The sequence below is a fragment of the Protomyctophum parallelum genome (assembly GCF_964188405.1).
Source record: "Protomyctophum parallelum genome assembly, chromosome: 2".
Taxonomy (NCBI): domain Eukaryota; kingdom Metazoa; phylum Chordata; class Actinopteri; order Myctophiformes; family Myctophidae; genus Protomyctophum; species Protomyctophum parallelum.
Genome location: NC_139699.1, coordinates 33,262,311 through 33,283,408, shown reverse-complemented (window position 1 = coordinate 33,283,408; position 21,098 = coordinate 33,262,311). Strand labels below are relative to the sequence as shown.

Sequence of the window (21,098 nt, the reverse complement as noted above, 5' to 3'; positions counted from 1 at the left end):
CCTCTCTATTGCACATCATTAATGTGTTTGTGCAGCCATGCTTGATGTTAAATGCAATGGAAATAGAATTTTACTGTATTGGTAAAGCTGGCTTCATTTCAGTAACTGCCATCATTCACTTAGGTAGCACATTTTCCTTTTTTTCCCTTTTTTTGAGGTGGTGGGTTGGGGTCTAACTGAATGACTGAATCCAACAAAACATTTTAACCTTAGAAGTACGCTTTGCGGAGCCATGTGGCCCATATGGCAGGAGCCTATGTTTCTGTAGTGTGGCAGCTTGATGTACACCTCATACCTAAACGTAATCTTTAACTTAATGATCAACAATCCTTTCAGTTAAAAGCTTTTTCTGTGGTGCCTGGTGGCACAGCCAGGGCACTGACTGCATGCTCATTGCGAGTTACGAACCCCTGAGTTTGACTCCAAATGCCGTCATGTCTCTTTCTATCTCTCTACCGTTTACTGTCTTAATTAAGCACCTTTCCACTAGCCCATGGCTCCAGCCCTGAATCGCTACCATTAAATAAATGTCCTGGCGATTGAAATGAAATGAAAATTCAGACTGAGTGTCAGGCTACCTTTCCACTGGACAAAACAAAAAACCCACTACCATCTGGCTTTTTTCTTTTGTGGCAATGAAGTAGTCATGGGTATGTTATTGGCTCCACGTCCAATCGGCAGGATTACAGGATTTATGGTCAACGACTGTTTTACAATTTGTCATGCTTGTTACAGTACATGCCTGCCCCTTCCACACATTGACCCTATTGACCCTAATTCAGTACATATGAATACTGATCAGATTCAGAGAGAGAGAGACATGCAGTGTTCAACATGAATCATGAAGCTATACTTTCATGTACACATTGGGTTAATCGGATGATAGTTTTCTCTGAGTGACGAAGTAGATCACGTGACTTGTGTGAAGTCATGCCATTTTAACATGAATTAAACCAATCAAAGTCAGTCAGTGTCATCTCCATTGCCATAAGATCTACCCGTACCTGGCGCAATGGCACATTACTATTTTAAAGGCATATTTGGCTGGCGAAGCAAATGGTGTTCTGCTGAGGAAATGGATCTGCTCATGTGAAAGCTATAGCTGTTCACCAAAAACGTGGAAACAGGCAGTGGACCACGATTGAGCATCTGACTTCAACTGAGTGATGCATGTTGGCATAGCCTAGACATGTATGTCTAAAAGACAGCTCCTATTAGAGCTTGACAGGGACAATAATCGGGACAACAGGGACAATAACGTCGTGTATAATATGTGTATAATAGTAAAAATACATCTGTGGCCTATTGGCAACATTTGGCACTGATTGGTCCAGGGGTTTGCACGATTAGCTCTGGCATCTACCTTCACTGCAGTAAAGCAGAAATTGCATTTGTAACAAGCACAAACTTATTTAACATTGAGGTAGATATATAATGCAATACTCTGATGTTTGCAAGTTGAATGCCAACATCCTTGAGCAACTGCAGCAGATTGATTGTTTTTGATGAGAGAAATCACATTTGTATTACTTTATTAATTTTAACAAATTGGGCTAGTATTGAGCAATAAAAAATAGTTTTATGGAGACATTGGATGGATCTCACATCTGAGACATTCTGTGATTCCTGCTATTCCTACAAATGTTATTTTTATTTATTTTTTAAGCCCGTAGATTGTGTTTTTGTCCTGTGTCTGTCTGTGTGTGTTTGTCAATCTCTGAACAGCTAATCTCCTGCATCGCTGGACTGATCAGTGCGAAACTTTGCAAGCACGCCCCCAGTAGGCTGGAAGAGCCGCAGCCCCAAATCTTTCAAATTGGCCTCATAGTGGTGCTGTAACAGGTCGTTTCACCTTTTGGTCTATAACTCTGGTCATAAAACTCTTATTTTAAAATTCACTGGATTCCTTGGATCATGATGAAACTAGGTAGCGGTATATGTACGCCAAACAAGATTTTCTTCAAGCGTTTTCTTTAACATACTTAACATACAACATATTGTTGCTGACATTGTACACATTGGACAGATTTTGTCCAAAGAAAATCGGTACACATTATCTCTGGAGTCATCATGTGAGATCTTTCATATTCCATTCCGAATGGCGGAGATCTTCCCTCACAGGAGTGCACTTTATTTATTTTATTAAATAATGGAGAAATAATTATCTATGCTGTTTTCTCAGGAGTTAACACAACCAACAGAGGCCTTGTTTTTTTTTTGTTTTTTTTTTAGATTTTTTTTTTTGCGGCTTACGCCTTTTTATTGATTTTTTAAGGGACAGACAGTAGGCTGACAGGAAATGGGAGAGAGATGGGGGATGACATGCGGTAAAGGCCGTGTCGGGTCCGGGAGTCGAACCCGCGGCACACCGCGACTGGATCACCAGTCCGGTGCCCAGACCGTTACGCTACGGCCTGGGCCAACAGAGGCCTTGTTAAGGGTGATCAGCTTTTGATGTCACTTTCCTTCCCTACAAGACAAATTTGAATGTTTATATCTATAATCTCTGGCCATGGTTCTGCATAGATAAGTGGTGGCTTTCAGATGGAGTAACGGTGGAGTGAGGACTAAAGGAAAATGTCTAAATTTTCCTGTGTCAGATTGCAAAGTAACACAAGATTTGTTTTTCAAAAATGTTTAGATTTTTATTATCGTGAGAACGATGGCTTCCTTTTTCGCATTGCAACTTTTCAGGACTAGAAAGCCTGCAGCTTGGATTCCCCATCAATGATGTCACTGGGTTTGTGAACTGCCCACAGCCCTCCTATGAGACACAGACTGACTACAAAAAATTGTGCCATTTTATCATGATTATTAGTGAGGACCTATTATATGAAAATAGGTTGAAAAGTGGTCCTTTAAGATATCAAAGGTTGTTTTTCGATTCCTCTACAAAAAACGTTAGCATTGATGCAAATGTATGTAAACAAAGTTAACGATAGTCATCCAAATAGGATTATGATTCAGTGCCATGTATCTTTATTCGTCTGATAGCCTCATATTGTGACAGCTGTGTATAACTTCACAGTCAACATCTCTGTTCATTCAGCATTATCTGCACACAAGTATGTGGTTTTATATATAATCCACATTTCTATATGACTTGCCAATCTTTGAAACATTTTCAGGAATATATTGATCCATGCTTGTCATGACTCAAGCCAATGTAGTATTTAATCATGATCATTAATTGACAATTAACTGTTTTGACTATTGACAAATAGCCAGGTATTAAATTATTAAAAGCTAAAGAAAGGGCTCAAGGCACACCAAAGCTAAGCAGGCTTTTACAATTCATAGATAGATTCACAGTATAACAGACAGTAACACATACTGTACCAGTATAAACATATCAGTTAAAAACTGAGAAATTGCTCAATGGTGCTTACATTTAACTTACATTACTTAGCTCAAAATTGCATTGCCATTCTAATGTTGTAAACACAATTCCATGACTCAATAGATAATATTTATCCTACAACCTTTGTTTGGTCCAGACCAATAGTTTATGTGCCATGCGAAGCACCATTGTTTTCTCTCTCTTTTTGCACTTTTATTTACAGCATTTATACTGTAATCTTATATTTGAGAAAGACCACTAATCCACTATAGAAAATGCAGTTCAATTATTTAATATTTGTAATCTATAAAGGTGGAATTCCAAAAGAAAGTTCTGTACAACCAATATAATCTATTTTTATATCATACCAATGTATTTCTATTATGCTCATTTGTGTAATTGTTCTATTATATATGATTATTCCAAATGTGGAATAATATAACCATAACCTACATAAAGCTGGCCTTATACCTGTAGCCACTGACTGTAACCACTTGAATCCTATATCATTCCTATCAAGCGCATATGATATATGACAAACATTTGGCGAAAATATTTGTCGAACTTATAGATCAGCTACTGTATATTCTGCAAAGAGATGGTGTCTAGAATGAAGAAAGTAGTGGGAAAGTCAATGAAGGTTGAGTTGTAAAATAATGTATTGTGTTTGGTAAACACAAAAACCATGATCAGCGGCGACAAATTACTTTTCAGATGTTCAGCAAAGTATTGGTGTGAATTGCAAATAAAATTGTGTATTCTGTATGCAACATTTTGGTGGAACTGCTAAACCTATACATATACAAGATTTACCCGGGTCACCCAAATTTGAGTTGAAATTGATGACAACCAAAGGTTGCTTAATTTTTATTTAAGTTAATCTCAAAATGTGACAAGCTCACTAACATTGTAATTAATGAATATCCATCTTCAATGAGATTGTATTGTCAGCTACCTGGGATGTTTTAATTTCATGCATGAAGTTTCCATCTGGTGAAGTTTCTGTCTGATGCTAATGCCTGATGCCTCTAATGTTTTAACTTAGATGAATATCTAACCCTAGGATTTCTGCAGCAGAAAGAAGAAATAGCATCACAGGCCAATCCTGTGAGTGACTGAGTTGGAAGAACTCTGATATCAAATCCATTTCGCTGCTGCTCTCCAATTTCAGCCGGTATTGTGAAACCTGTATTTGCATGAGATTTCTTTTCACCCAAACATTTTTTTGTGAATTCATAATCTTAGACCCACATTCCCTCCTCCAGACTTTGGGCTATGATGATGGCCTGCAGGCAATACCTTGTCCAGTGTATGGGATCTACAGTACACTACAATTATCTGCCATGAAATTCTAATGCATCGTAGTTGATCCTGTAATTGTAATATATAATTTTCTTTTTTTTCTCATTCCCTCTAATTCTCATTTTTGAGTGGCGCTAGCCCCTCTAATGCATGGCTTTCCGAAAAATAATTTATAAAGATCCCTGTCTGTCTCTTCCACACAGCACCATGCACATATGATGTGTGCAAACACCAGACACCAGCCGACAGATGATGAGAGATCAGAAATTGTAAGTATTATTATTGGGTCGTGCCTCCTGATGGAGATTTATGCTCCACTGAGCACCACTTTCCTTTGTGCTGTTCTGACTTGAGCTCAAAGAGGAACATTCCTAACAACTAAAGGTGATGGCAAAGTATTGAGTCTTATATGGACTCCTCTGGTAGGATTTTTCTCTTCATTATTAATATGGGCAGGAATGCCTCCTTTAATTTGTTGTGGCTAACATCAATACTCCTGGATTTATTACTTGCACAAGCAGAGCGCGCAAGTAATAGTTTTCGTCCAGTGCTTCGATGTGTGTCGCCGTTTGATGTGTATGCGCCGTGCCAGCGTATGATGTAATACTTGCGCTTGATATGGCAGTGGTGTCAGATTACATACATGTATACATAGGGGCATTACCTTTAATCCTCCCGACACTAAAACATATCATTACGTCACCATCGAAAACCAATTACACCCTGGCATTGGGTCCTTTAATCCTCATCTTTATTACGTCATCATTGAGAGCTAGTTATGCCAGTTATACCCTGACGTCATATGCTGCTACGATACATACGCATTAAACGGGGCGCAAAGTAACCACAGTATACCGCTAATCAACTTACAAATTACATATACATAGAGGCATTTCCTTTAATCCACCCGACACTGATCGACATATAGTACTTGCGTGCTCTGCTTGTGCACTAGTAGGCCATTTATGGCCTACTCGTGTGCAACAAGCAAGTAGGCACTCGACAGAGTGCAGTTCTAGTTTTTATTAATTTTCCTATAGATCAGTTGTAAGAAAATATTTAAGTGAGGAATTCTTGCTCTATTCTCATTCCCCCTCATTCTCATTTTTGAGTGGCGCCAGCCCCTCTAATGCATGGCTTTCTGAAATTACATCATCACAAGTCTATGGACTTGTAATAAAGTCTATAAATGTCCCATCCCAGCCAAGTCTATGGACTTTGATGTTTGTTTAGGGTTATGATGTAATTCGTGCCCGCCAAGTCTATGAACTTTAATGTTTGTTTAGGGTAAATTATGATGTAATTCCTGCCTGCCAAGTCTATGAACTTTCATGTTTGTTTAGGGCAGTAAATGACAACGTAAGACGTCATCGGCAGCTAATATAAATACTGCCCTCGCTGCGCCTCTCACTTCACACAAGTGAGATTTTTTTGTTGTTGATATATGCAAGGACGCAACTGAAATCATAGTACCATTTCAAATTATTGGCTGATTATGCATTTTAAGGATTATGTGTGTCTGCATATAGGCTACTAATACTAATAGAATTGTGCCAAATTTGGAGGTGCAAGATAGGGCCCCATATGTTACCTATGGTTACTCAATAGAAGCTTCAGAAATTCATTCACTGTCTTCAACTGCAGTCTTCCTCTGGCGTGCCAAGGATTTGAACCCATTGACCTTCCAGTTACAAACCCACCTCTTGAATCCACCGCCTCCTACAGTATATACTATGAGATATATTAATTTCCATCATTAATATTCTTTGACTCTGACCCTTGACTGTCAAGTCTGTTTGGAGTTTCATTTCAGCGGGAACAGGAATCAGAACTTATCTGTTCTGTTTTGGCATCAATTTCCTGAGGTATGCAGTACTTTTTAAGATACTAATGTAACATAATGTTTAAATATTTATAAAACACTCAAAACAACGTTGCAAAGTGTGTTGCAACATTTGTGAAGTTGTAAATAAGAACGACACTGAACCAAACATTTCAAAATGTTTTGTTATTGAAAGGCCTTTTGTTTAAAGTAAATCTTAACAAGGCATGTAAAAGTATAGACACCTGGGATCCTCGGGCAGGTGGTTCCAGAGATGACGGACCATGACAGGAACGCCACGCTCACCCTTTGTCTTCAGCCTCCACTCAGGAGCAACCAGCAGGTTGCCAGGTTCCTGCCTGAGGACCCAGGCTGCACACCATTCTCATAAGAGGTTAATAACTCAAAAATGGGGCCACGCCATGAAGTGCCTTAAATGTAATCAGTAAAATCTTAAAATGAATTCTAAAACAGACAGGCCACCCATTATAGGGAAGTTAAAATATGAGTAGTGTGTGTTCTCCTCCTCCTTGTTTTAATTAAAAGTCTAGCAGCAGAATTCTGTATACAATTTGGAGCCTATTGACTATTGAGTGTCTTCAATTAAAGAGTTACAATAATGTATGGTGATTTTGGTGTTTTTAAAATGTCAAATTGATCTGATCCTTTCATCCTGCACATATTTCTGAGATGATACGAATAAAACAAGTCTGAGCTAGTTTGTTAATGTGGCTCTCAATCAACAACAACTAAGTTTAGTTTTCATGGGATCAAATAAGACCAAGGTTTTTGGAGCAGAGTCAAGTCATATACTGTGAAGGCGGTGGCTCAGGGGTAGAGTGCCTGGATGGTAACCGTAAGGTTGCCAGTTCGAACCCGGGCTCCCCCAGAGTTACTGTCGAAGTGTCCTTGAGCAAGACACTGAACCCCTAATTGCTCCCGATGTGCTAGTTGGTGCCTTGCATGGTTTCCGCTGCCATCAGTGTATGAATGTGTGTGTGAATGGGTGAATGTAATGCACAATCTCTGTAAAGCGCCTTGGATAAAGGCGCTATATAAATGCACCATTTACCAAGGCAATCTGTAAAAGAAAACATCATGTATCACATGGAAATAACATGGCTCCAATGTTGATCTCAGATTGCATGTTGCCAGCCTGTGACATCAGTCATCCGACGTCAGTTGACTCTGTCATATCTAAATGGACAAGGTTTCAGCAAGAACAGAGACGCTTTGAAGCTTCAAAATGTATAAAACACATGAAAAATTAAATTTAAGCAGGGTATATTTCTACTGCCAGCAGGCATATACAAAGTTTGTTGCTGTTCGGTCCAACTGCATTTGTAGGATTAGCTCCAGAGTAGATGCACACAGACGGTCAGAATAATAACCACTTGCGGAGTATTAAGTATAGAAAAAGTATAACATATTCTTCACTTCAAGATGACCAGGGCTATAAGAACGAATATGGCAGAAATGCTTTGCATGAAACTTATATATGTTTGTCTAACTGGTCTTTACATTTTCCTCTTCCCTGATATATCACCAAGATCTATGGTCTGTCTGTTTTTTACATTGTAATGCTATGTGCTTATCTCAAATAGCTTTTTTAATTTTTTTAAATAAATGACTGAATTGCCCAATCCCATTTTGATCAGCAGAGGGGGCCAAGCCTGTGTTTCAACAGATCTGAGAGCAGCTTATGGAGGGGAGCTTAGCTTGTTTTATAGGAGTTTAGCATCTTCTTTCAACATGCTTTAGACAGGAGGTGGAGAAAAAACAACAAGAATGTAGTTCGTCATTTTCAGGCCATGTTAATGTAGGCCTATCCCACAATGCAGATTTAAGTTTTTTGTGTCAATTTGGGGGTCCTTGACATGTAAAGGTTTGGGGAAACACTGGTCTAAACAAGGATGTTATGTAACACATCCACGTATTGGCTAACACACATTTTGAGTATGTGTCTTTTTTTGTGTTTTGTGTCATTATATGCAATACACAAATCGTGTTAATATTGGCGTATCGTGCTCTCTCGATTGTTATAATAGGTATTTTGGCTTTTAGTGCACTGCGTGATTGGCTGTTCTAGCCTATATTAGGACCATTAGGACAGAGAAAGTGAACAATTTTATATATAAAAAATACCTGTTTTTATCACGTAAATTGTTGCTGAAATAAAATCACGGCGATCAAATGATCTATTGCTATGTTAAATTTGACCTATACCAATATATGTCGCGAACGAAATGTGGATTTTCAATCTCATCTTGTGGGCTTCTCCGTGGGGATATTGACCGCATATTGTTTGGGGATGCGTCTTCATTTCATGCAATCCGGGCCCCTCATATTCCCATTTGCCACAGAGGTACGCCTCCGCATTGTATCGGCCGATGACCTTTTTACAGAGCAGTCCAAGTTGATTAGCACATCAGGCGGGGACAATGAGTGCTCTCCCTGTACACAGCCATTACCCAGATCCCTTTATCAATGTCCTGTAATTAAAATGTCACCGTTTAATTTTCGAGCCAATGCCTCCCTCTCAGAGCAATCCTTGCCCAATAAAAAGTGTAATCGAAATGTTCTTTTCACTGGAAACAAAAAGGATACGGGAAAACCGTTTAAGAGCGCTGAGCAAGGATGGATCAATATCGTCTATCGCCTAAGAAGAGGATTGATTGGTCTCTAAAATTGAATTTATTGGGGTCATGGTTTTATAGGGTGCTGATACAACTGTTAATTATAAAACATTTGGTCTCAATTGCTGCTGTTATTAAACCTGTCCTGATTTAGGCGGACTTGATTTATCTTCCCATATAATATGACAGAATGTAACTGGCCACATGGACGCAGTTATGCGTGCCTTTATTGCGCAAATAGGATGCTTTTGCAGGTCCGGTATTTTGGCTGTTCTGTGTCTAATATAGATAGATAACTTTGCATATAAGCACGGGAAATTACAACGATCTGCCTGTAGCGCATGTATATATAAGGCATATTCAATCTAACTCAGGAGGAGACATTATTTTGGCGTTAATTGCCACAGAGGCTGTTCTGAAGCTCATTTTATTGACTCACAATAATAAGCATCTCATTTTGACCTCGAAATAACATATGCAATGCATGGCCCGCATGGAAAACCTATAAATATAGCTTCATACGCCGAGATAGCCTATAGCCTAAAGTCAATGCAGCCCCTGGAATGACATTGACAGACAATTAATTAATTGTCTAATAGCCTAAATATCCCTGAATTTATCAAATTCCGTGACAGAGACTGCGCCTATACTGTATGTTTTTTATAGAAAGAAACAAATAGGCCTACAATGAAACTGAAATGAAACGTTTAGTAGCTGGCCTAATCTCTCTCTCTATCTGCCTGTCAAAAGGCCTGTGCCAGTGCACCCACGTCTTGAATATTCTATTAGGTCTGCAGGCCAGGGTGCACCTCTCGTGAGTTTGGAATTCTAATGACTTAAACCCTAAAGCACATTAATATTTTAGGGAAGGTTTGTTTAAACAATTGGATGCATATAAATGAGGCGCAGGTAATTTGCTCTTTTAAAAAGCCCTCATTCATGTGTATCCAACAGTAGCCTAATAGAGAGAGAGAGAGAGCACGCCTAAAATTACCGCTGAAACGTCTAATTAAAAGCTCGTGCTGCGCTGTTCCCGTGCAGCACAACTCCCGCCCTAATGAGAGTGTTGTGAGCCACGTGAGCTCACGTTTCTCTGGAATAAGCAGCGACAATGGCCCATTCAGTCGGTGGTCCTAAATAATTAAAAAGAGAGGAATAATTACAGTATAAAATTGTAATTATTGTTGGGGCTGGAGGAAAGCCTCTTGATTGTGAAAGGGGAGAGGTTGCGCTTATATCGGGTTCAGCGAGGCTCCCTTTTCTCCATGAATATTGCAGGGGGATAAGCTGACGGAACAGAACAGTGCGCTACCTGAGACCCGACCAGTGCATGTGTGTCGCGGGGCAAACGCAGTGCAACTTTCAACCTGGACATCGCGTCGGCATGGTGGAAACCTTGTATGTCCAAAATTGTTCCTTTAAAAAAAAATATATAGTGACAAGAGATGACCATATAGCCCTATTATAAGCTCTGCACAACAGCACTGCAGACGCTTTGTGAGCTTGTATATATAGGTCTTAGATTTGACTTTTTGTGTGACACTCTTGAATGAGTGTCACAAGGTTTCTGCACGACAGCAACGACTGAGGCTTTCATAATGTGACATGCGTGATGCGTCCCAGACGTGATCATCCACATCTACACCTATACCTTACATTGGCTTGTCACTTTCGATCGTCTACTATACTCTACTCTACCAATTAACTAAATAGACTTGACATAAAGTTATGGAAACGTGTTTTGCTCAGTTCTTGGATTTCTGAAACAAATTACACGGTCAGATTTTATAATCATTGTCTTTTCTTTTCTTTCTTTCCTTTCTTCTATTTTCTTTTTTTTTGCAAAGTTAGGAGACGTCTACATGAGAGCCGTTATTAGTAGGCTAATGTCCAGTTCAGTGAGGCATCAGTTGTCCTGTTGGTGTGCATTACTGATGGGTCCATGCACTGCACTCTGCACCTGTAGGCCAGACCGCGCATTACATTGCATGCAGGACCTGATGAGAGAAGTCATTGTATTTTCGTCTGGAATTACGATTAGAATATCTATATCGTGTGTTGTGACCTATCATTATTGCACATGTGCATTCATATAGACCTATTGTGCTTTTTCTAAATCGTTTTGGTTGAATCACACATGATAGGCTATAGTGTTTTTTCAGCCATAATAAATGACAGAGACAAATTAAGTGTCCGCTAATCTGACGACGCACAGCCTGGAACAACCTGTTCCAGGTATTAATAGCTTCTAGGTACCGGACGAGACATTAGTGAGGTTAACCGATGAGGCATTGATCTGGTTATTAATAGTTAATACGGTCGTAAAAGTATCATATGGGTTCACTTATCTCACTATTGCTTTATACACACCACTGTTTGTGTAATCTGGCCTCGTTGTGTAGCCTAAAGGCCTGCTGAACATTATCTCTCTCATATCACAGATTAGATTATTGGGCTCATATACGTTTGGACAGAGGAAGAAATGTGTCGCGCTGAGCGCGTGTTGGGGTTGTGGGTGGCATTTGACTCGCCTGGGGCATTTTATCAGCTCATCTTATATTCCGTCCAGTTTCATTGCACGGTCTGAAAAGAAAAACGCACAGTCAGTGCATGTGTGATTTAAAACATGTCGAATTATTTGACACGCGAACAAAAGCGCGCGGGCAGCCTCAAAACGTAAGGCGTGTGTGCGTGTGGAAGCCTCAAATTGATTTGCGTGCAGTGACAAGAGGCCTAACAGATGGTCGTGTAACTTGATAAATGATGCACCCTCGGTGTAATTTTGTCTTCTGTGCCTTCTGCGATATTTTAGCTTTGATATGTTTTCCCTCCGTTTGCCGAAGTTGATATGCACATTGCATTATTAAAGCATGCATGCGCAACCACAACGGACACTGATTTTATAACTAAAATATTGTAATTTTGTGTTAGCTCATGCGTGACTAAACGATCTATCCATACCGGGTCAAATTTCAGGATTTTTGTGTTGACTTAGTCTATTAGTAGCTATAGCCTACTGTAAGTGTAACCGTTATAGGTCCTTACCTATAATGGACAAAGTGTGACTGTTGCTCTTGGAGCCGGACACTACGCGGTTAAACAGAGTGCACGTTAAGTGGGTGTGCCTTGCTATTAGTTTAGCGGTCATTTGTACAGTGAGGAGAGGAGGAGAGAAGCTGCCATGTGGTCACTGTCGTTCACCATTCAGCTCGCTGGAGTCTTGGAGGATGGAGCTTATCCGTGCGCTCTAAAAGAAACCCGAAGACTTTTATTTCCTTTTTAGGCCAATCATTTTGGGCGACATCTATATAGGCTATATGTTTTTTCAACAAACTGGCTACATTTTTCGCGTGCTGTTCCTTTTTTCATGAAAGATTGTTTTATCTAAACCCTGGAAGTACTGTGTTCTTTTCGGGAGGAAAAGGTAGGCTTTGTGATTCTTTCTTCCTTTTGTCTATATAGGCTACTACTTTTATTGATGCCGATCATAATTTTAGTCCGACTTTAGACTTGTTTTATCACTTTAAAACATCACTTTAATATTATTTTCTATTCATATAATGCCGATTTGTATACATTTATTTGGAAATTAATTTGCTTCATAAAGGCACACACACACACACACACACACATATATATATATATATATATATATATATATATATATATATACACACACACACACACACACACACACACACACACACACACACACACACACACACACACACACACACACACACACACACGCACACACACACATACAGATTGAACTTCACAGGCCTAATTTCCACTAGGATAATCTGCACAAATTGCATGCGAAGCTTTCATTGTATTTAAGGCTAGTCTTTAGTTAAGAAAACAAATACACAGTTTAACTTGTGTAATTTCCTTGAAAGCGGCTTAGTTGTTCTTTTCGTCTTTATAAGCGCATTGGCGCATGCAGCTCAGGGGATGTTTCCCGTCTGTTCTTATGAGCGTAAAGATCTTATTGCCTCTTAAGTTATCCTCACTATTTAAAAACAGTAGGAACGTATACCTACACCTGCAGGCACGGTTTGCCCAGCTTAGTTAAAGAGACTATCTATCACCAATAAGTTAACAGGGCCTTATACTTCCAGAAAACTATGCTGCACAAATATCATAGATTTCAGAAAATGAAATGTACTGCATACATCTAATAAAAAAGTTTTAAATTAGCCCTAATTGTTTTTGAATATTTGCATTTATCTATAGCTATATATAAACAAAGTGATTTATAGGCCTACTTGCTTTAACATTATTAGTAGTAGTATAGTAATAGGTGTAATGTTTTTATGTTTTAAATGCATATGAAGCCTATCTGAGCTGTAATTATATTGCTTTCTGGTGAAGCCTTAATATAAAATATAAATATGATTGTATTTGTTTTTGTATCTTGGAATGGGACGAGGCTAAATGTAGTTTATGCCTTCTAGACTTCTCGGAATGGAGTCTCTACCCAGCCAGCTAGCGAAGGGACGAGACTCCAGCTCTTCCCCACCTCTGAAGCAGGACGTGCAAAGCTTCTCCAACCTCAAACCAAACACAGTCAGCGAGACGTCTCTGTACGGGGTGCCTATCGTGTGTTTGGTGATAGACGGCCAGGAGAGACTTTGCTTGGCTCAGATTTCGAACACACTGCTGAAGAACTACAGCTACAATGAGATCCACAACCGCCGCGTTGCCCTTGGAATCACCTGCGTCCAGTGCACACCTGTCCAGCTCGAGATTCTGAGACGCGCGGGTGCAATGCCAATTTCTTCGAGGCGCTGCGGCATGATCACCAAACGCGAGGCCGAGAGGCTTTGCAAGTCATTCCTAGGGGCACACAACCCCCCAAAGCTTCCGGAGAATTTTGCATTCGATGTCTCCCACGAATGCGCCTGGGGCAGCCGGGGCAATTTCATCCCCGCTAGGTATAACAGCTCGAGAGCCAAGTGTATCAAATGCAGCTATTGCAACATGTATTTCTCACCAAATAAATTCATCTTCCATTCTCATCGCACCCCTGAATCCAAGTACACGCAGCCAGACGCGGCAAACTTCAATTCGTGGAGACGCCACCTGAAACTGACAGACAAAAATTCATCCGACGACATTAGCCACGCGTGGGAGGATGTTAAGGCCATGTTCAACGGTGGGAGCAGAAAGAGGACGCTGCCCATGACTCGTTCAGAAATGTCCTCTCCAATGAAATCGCAGGCCTCAATTAACCTGTCCCAAAGAAGTTCCCCCGAGGTCCCCCACAAAACTTTGCGATGTGATGACGACAGAGGCAGTAACCTCGGTTTGGTAAATGGCTCACGGAACTATCCAGTCATCCCGGTCCCCAGTAAGGGTTTTGGGATGCTGCAGAAAATCCCTCCGCCCATTTTCCCCCATCCGTACGGGTTCCCCGGGTTTGGATTGTGTCAAAAGAAGGATGATGGCGTGCCAGACCCGAGCAAATCCAGCGTCTCGGGTGTATTTTGGCCCGGCGCAAAGGACAGTATTTATCCTACTTTCCCCATGTTTTGGCACACGGCAGGTGGCCTACCCATGCCGCCATACCAACAGTCGCCACCCAAACCCCCCACAGATCTCATTGGCGCTCGGCAGAGTGAGCTCGAGTTATCGGACCAAAGTGACAGCAGGTGCGCAAACACACCCAAAGACAGCTACCACGAGAGCGAGCGATGCTCCAGCTCTCAGTCCACCAGAAACGACGAAGACAAGTCCGGGGACGAGACTCGCTCCGTGGACGGCGCTCACCTCAGCCAGCGGAAGATCAGCTACATCTCGGCCTTCAGACCCGTGGTCAAGGACGCCGAAACTATAGCCAAGCTATATGGCAACCGGGACACATACAGCGGCGTGCGCTCCGGCTACATATCACCAGATTTCGTCAGCGAGAGTTCCAGTTATAGGTCAATATCACCGGGTGGGGAGAGTGTGGCTGACCCCGATGTGGACGTGGAGTCCAATCAGGGAGAGGAGGACGATGACTCCATCCACATCTCTCCGGGAGGAGGCCACCCGAGCCCCCCCGTGCCGGAGCAGCTTCATTCTAGCCCCGAAGAGAGCCAGGAGGCCGCCTCCAGTCCGAGGCCCCAATCCCCGGAGGAGAGCCATCTTCCAACGTCCTCTGACGAGGAGAGACAGAGCGCGCAGGTGGCAGAGACGCTTCATGAAGTAAGGACTGCAGTTAGTTACAGAATAGTAGTCGTTTTTTTACGCAGGTGTCATGTTCTTATTTATTTCATGGTCATATAGGCCTATATAGTATATAAATACGAATGGCAATTATTCGTGCAGCTCAGCCACCTTTATTCTAATCCATTCTAATGTAATTATGTCACTAAATACAACGAACCCTCCTGTAATTAATTCACATGTGTCTTTATAGCGTCTCCCCACATCCTCACACTAAATGGGTCGGCTCATGTTTTTGAAGTTAGGCCTCAATTTTCTGAAGTAGACCCATCCTGTCAAAAGAATAGGTATAGAAATCGAGGAAATTGCATTTAATTGGGTTCGTATTAACCGCAAATTACACTTTGTTAATGTTGCAGGTGTACTCCCATGAAAAGGATGGACACGTGCCACCGTCGTTTGGCTCTAAAGGTCCGAGCAGCCCACGCGAATCTAATGGTAGGCTAATTACTCCTAGAATGTAACATAGGCTAATAGCAGCCTATCGTGTTCTAAATGCAAATGATTGTTTACGATATTATCTGTAGGTGTTGTTCACCGGGTCTCTGATGCACCACTCACTCGCGAAGATGGGATGAGAACCACCCAACAGGACCAGAAGGACCGACAACAAGGTGTGTGTGTGTGTGGGTGTGTGTGTGTGTGTGTGTGTGTGTGTGTGTGTGTGTGTGTGTGTGTGTGTGTGTGTGTGTGTGTGTGTGTGTGTGTGTGTGTGTGTGTGTGTGTGTGTGTGTGTGTGTGCGCGCGCGCGCGCGTATTTGTGTGGTTATTTTAAAAAGTCCTATACATTCTAATAGTATATAGGCTGTAGATTTTGCATTTCATATTATTTGAACATAATAATCTAACTGGTAAATAATTTGGTAAATAAATTATCAGTTTAAATATTTGATTTAACTGTATTGTGTAGCCGACGGAGCTTTACGCATTGATGTCAGTGTCCACGAGAAGGAAATAGAAAACATGGCTAAAGGTAAGGATTTCGTTAGAATCAAAGAGAATGATTGAAATCCCAGATACATTTATTTAATTATTTGTTTATTTAATGGCAGACTCAATGGCAGATTTATCATAGGAATCTATAGGGCAGACGCCATGATAAATAGCAAAGGACAGCATAATTGATTGAAACGACTATCCATTTATCAATATCAGGTTATTTCTTTATGTAAAAAAAATAAACACCAGGCAAAATCTGTCACATTTAAAAAAAATGAACAAATTGACAATTTAACCTTGCCAGTGATATCTGATGGCAATGTAGCTCAATTATACCTCAATGTAGGCTAAATGCAGTGGTTTAGGCAAGGTATAGGCTTAAACCCCATTGGCTACATTTAATTTGTGAATTTAAATGTTTTTGGCCTACAGTGTTTTCTGCTGTTATAGCCACTTAATCACGAGACACTGAGTTTGACTTATTATTTTAACACGGAATCGTTTAGTCTATTAACATTTTAACATACACAGCCATAAAGCAGTGCGCGTGCCTCCGACCCCCAGGCAACGCGGAGCTAATTATTTTACAATGCTTGGGAAAACCGTGGGACTCCACTATTAGCGTTTCAGCCTTCAGGCAATTCGTGGCAATTACTCTGGCAGCGAGCAAAAGAAAACCAATGAATTGGTTGTTACTCAGAATTCGTAAAAGTGCATGTTTTTGGCTAAGCAGATACAAATACGACTCTTTTTGTAATGGCCTTTGAAAATTACTTATGGTCTGTTTGTTTTCAGAGGAACTTCAGAAGCAGCTCGTGGAACAAGTTGAGCTCAGGAAGAAGTTGGAGCGTGAATTTCAAAATTTAAAAGGTAATATAGGCTATTTGGAGTGCAAAACTGTGCATCCATTATGTGGATGCCAATATCAAACGTGATTTAGGCTATAAATGATGCACTTTAACAAGTTTAAGTGTGTGTGTGTGTGTGTGTGTGTGTGTGTGTGTGTGTGTGTGTGTGTGTGTGTGTGTGTGTGTGTGTGCATGCGTGCGTGTTCAGGAGTGAGGGGTTTTATTCTTGGTTTAAGGGAAGGCAGTTATTCTCAACCTTTACTGGATCAGGGCCAACTTGAAAATCTCGAAAGTGCCATGGCCTACGCAGTTCCATCCATCTGACCAACATCACAGCGTGCAATTTTAAGAGCATGTTTATTTGTGTTCTGGCTTCTATCAGTTAAATATTAATATATAATTATTCAAATATTAGTGTTTTTCCAATAAGTTAGGGGCCCACTTGCAATATGCTCATAGCCAGTGGACCCCAGCAGGTTGAGAATCACTGGGTTAAGGAATAGTATAGACTACTAGTACCGTTAAAGACTGCATGTTTTAGAGAACATCCATGTGACATGGTCTTCTTACTTGCCAGATAATTTTCAGGATCAAATGAAACGTGAGCTGTCCTATAGAGAAGAGATGGTCCAACAGCTGCAAATTGTTAGAGGTAGGTGTCTGTTGATAATGATATAGACTGAACGTACTGTCCATTTTTACTTGCAACAAAAAATTAGTTACAGTTGTACACTCTAGACTTACAAATGGATAAATAAACACTGTCCTGCATATCAGTTAATTGAAATGGTATTTTCTTACTATAAACTGAAAAGGGAAAAGTGACACTTGCATATTGAATTCTTGGCAATTTCTGTCCTACCTCTTTCCTGTAAATTCTAAATATATATATTTTTTCTACTCCAGATGAGTAAATTACGATATCAAAGGGAGACATTTGAAACCCCAGTGTTTTGTTTGCAAAGGTTATTTTCGCCTAAATCATGCTCTGGAAAATTGAATAGACAGGCCATTATGTAGCACTGTATCGCTTACATGCAGTAGACATCAACTAATGCCACCCTTTAAAGGATTGGTTTAATGTTACAGCAACACAGTAGTTTAAATACAGGGTTCAAGTACACAGAAGGGTCACTCTAAATACCAGGGGGCAAACAGCATACATTACAGTCATGCATGCACACACACACACACGCGCACACACACACACGCACGCGCGCGCACACGCACGCACGCACGCACGCACGCACACACACACACACACACACACACACACACACACACAATAGCTTTCTTTTTCCATTTGCCCCCTTTTGAAAATAATAATATTATTTTATTTTATTCATTTATTTTATTTTATTTTTTGCTAGACACATTGTGCAGCGAGTTGGATCAAGAGAGAAAGGCTCGCTATGCAATACAACAGAAGCTCAAAGGTAATTTGCCTGGTCCAAAAAAAAAAAAAATAACATGCAAAAAAAAAAAAATGTCATCATTGCCATAACCATAAATATGCAAGTGCTACTTTTTTTTTTAGAATCTTCAATGGTCAACATGTAGTTTAATTGTATATTAAGGGAATTTATAGTGTCAGTGAAATTAAGAAAATGTTGTATGATATGTATAATGAATGCATGTTCAGTATAGCTGCTTAGACATGATTTGTTTGCCTTCGTTTCTCTAACTGATGGACCTGCCTTCTCCCTAGAAGCTCATGACGCCCTTCATCATTTCTCCTGTAAGATGCTGACCCCTCGCCATTGTACTGGAGCCTGCACCTTCAAACCCCCTCTACTGCCTCCATAATGGATGGCCCCAACCATCAACTGGCCCCGGAACAGCTCACTTTTTAAGCCAGCCAAATAGAGGTCCACCTCCAGAGTTCACCTGTAACCCAAGGATCACCAACCTACACACAGATGATTGATTTTAGCACTCAAGCGAATATACTTTGATATCAGAGGGGCAATGATGATGATGACCCTCCGATGAAACGGAACCATATGAATTTTAACATCAGGATGGATTTAATTTCATGTTATGAATCGGCTGATTGCTGATATCAAGTTGCAAAGCTCTTTTAAGATATTCCACAACCCATAAGGAATCTCTTTAAATCATAATCATCTGCTCTTTAGATATTATGAATAATAATTAAAAAAAATCTATAATATTTATTATGTGACAATGTGCAATGACTTGTATAAATGTGACATTCTAAGTTAAAAATGTATCCCATTTATTTTGTGTGGTTGTTTTTACCATACTCTCTTTATTATTTACTTTGTGTTCTTTGCTTAATTTATTGTTTAGATCATTTGTAACATTGTATATTGTTGATGCTAAGCACTTTAAATGGGCAACATTTTGGAATTTGACCATGCTGTAATCCTATACCAAATTATATGATCAAAACATGTTTTATTTTGGGTTTTATTTTTATTTTTATTATAGCACATTATAATAAGCACTTACTAAACACAAACTACAACCATTCAGGTTTGAAGTGGAATAATTCATAAAACACACTGATACAGTATTGTGTACAGTGACAACATACTGTATGTTGTCACTGTACATGTATGTTACATACATGTTCAGTCAACATTGAGCCATTCATGTACTATCTGGCATCTCTTTGTGTTCTCAGCAGATTATTTGTTATACAAAACAATGCTCTCTGTTTCAGGTTTTTTCTATGTAAATTAAAATATTTCTAGCAAGGCTATACATTCATGCTCAAACCCTGAACACCTTTGCCATTACTATCATTGTATGGCAAAGTCGTTGAAGAAGGACACTGAGTAGCCTATAATTGTTTCAATTATTAAACAGCCATTTATATGACTACATATTTTCTTTGTTGACCATGGTTTTGTTTCTAATGTCACGCAAGCAAGCTGACTAGGCCTACGACATGTTCCACAAACTATCCCCCACTCCTCGAGTTATTCCCATTCATGTCTTATACGTGTATCCATGTCAATATTATTAAAATGTGAAGGCCATTTCCAGTTTCATAATCTCTATTTTTTGTGTGTGAGACTGACATCTACTGGTGATTACGCAGCATATCACCTATAAAATGATTGTATTGTATTTGAACAACTTGATCTCTTTCATTAGGCAATTGTGTCAGACAGCACATGACATGTCCAACCAATTTATAATGTTTGACACAGTCAAGGGAGCATGCTGATCTAATGGTGAAATCTAATTCTTCTGATGGGAAGACTAATAGATATTGATTACATGGCTCTTCGATGGCTCTTTAGTCCCAAGGCACTTCAGACTGAGATGGATATTCAAATAATGGCTGCGGCGCAGAATGAATGTTAATTCTCTGAGACTGTAATTGCCCTCCAGACCCCAGTAGGCTACCAAAGTGCATTCTAACGGAATACTAGTAACAAGCCATTGTCACATGGATAAAAACAATAAGTGCATGTTGTATGGGCTTAGGTTATAGGCTATACTGAAATTGATAACTTAATAAGTAAGCCTATAGGCTGTGTGTCCCGTTGTCGAATAGGCTACACCACTATACAGTGATAAGGTGATATTATAGCCTACTCATTTTTCCGTGTTATCGGCTATGGCTATAGCCTACTATGGTCTGACAGCAAAAGCTTTCCTTTTCCTTTTCCCCCCCATTTTGCTATATAACTTCAAAGTTCAACTGCCTGATGGGTGCAAATCTGTTCATTTATTTGTTGCAATGATACCACTTAATGGTATGGCATTATGTTAGTATAATATTTCTATAAAAAGTATAGAACCACTAATAATAATAAAATAATGATAATAATTTAACTTTAGAACTTTATTTATAAAGTAAAATGACACAACAGATCATAGTTATATATGTGGCCACTGTATAGCCTATAGATGAAGAATTTAAATATTGCTAAAGAATACGTATAACATGTCACCACCACACATGTCGACAAACGACAGGTCCATGCAGGGAAGTTAGACTTGGACTCGTAGATATTTAT

The 21,098-nt window shown here is 40.0% G+C and overlaps 1 protein-coding gene across 1 annotated transcript; it reads left to right on the top strand.

The window, feature by feature from the left end:
* The first annotated feature begins 12,408 nt into the window (after nt 1–12,408).
* Nucleotides 12,409–18,931, top strand: LOC310854600 (SKI family transcriptional corepressor 1 homolog-B-like). Its single transcript, XM_083759275.1, has 9 exons — nt 12,409–12,524; nt 13,558–15,292; nt 15,673–15,751; nt 15,841–15,927; nt 16,224–16,286; nt 17,048–17,122; nt 17,678–17,752; nt 18,471–18,536; nt 18,812–18,931. Exons 2-9 carry the CDS (start codon nt 13,568–13,570, stop codon nt 18,904–18,906), a joined length of 2,265 nt encoding a protein of 754 aa, XP_083615401.1. The 5' UTR covers nt 12,409–12,524; nt 13,558–13,567; the 3' UTR covers nt 18,907–18,931.
* Nucleotides 18,932–21,098: the final 2,167 nt, after the last annotated feature.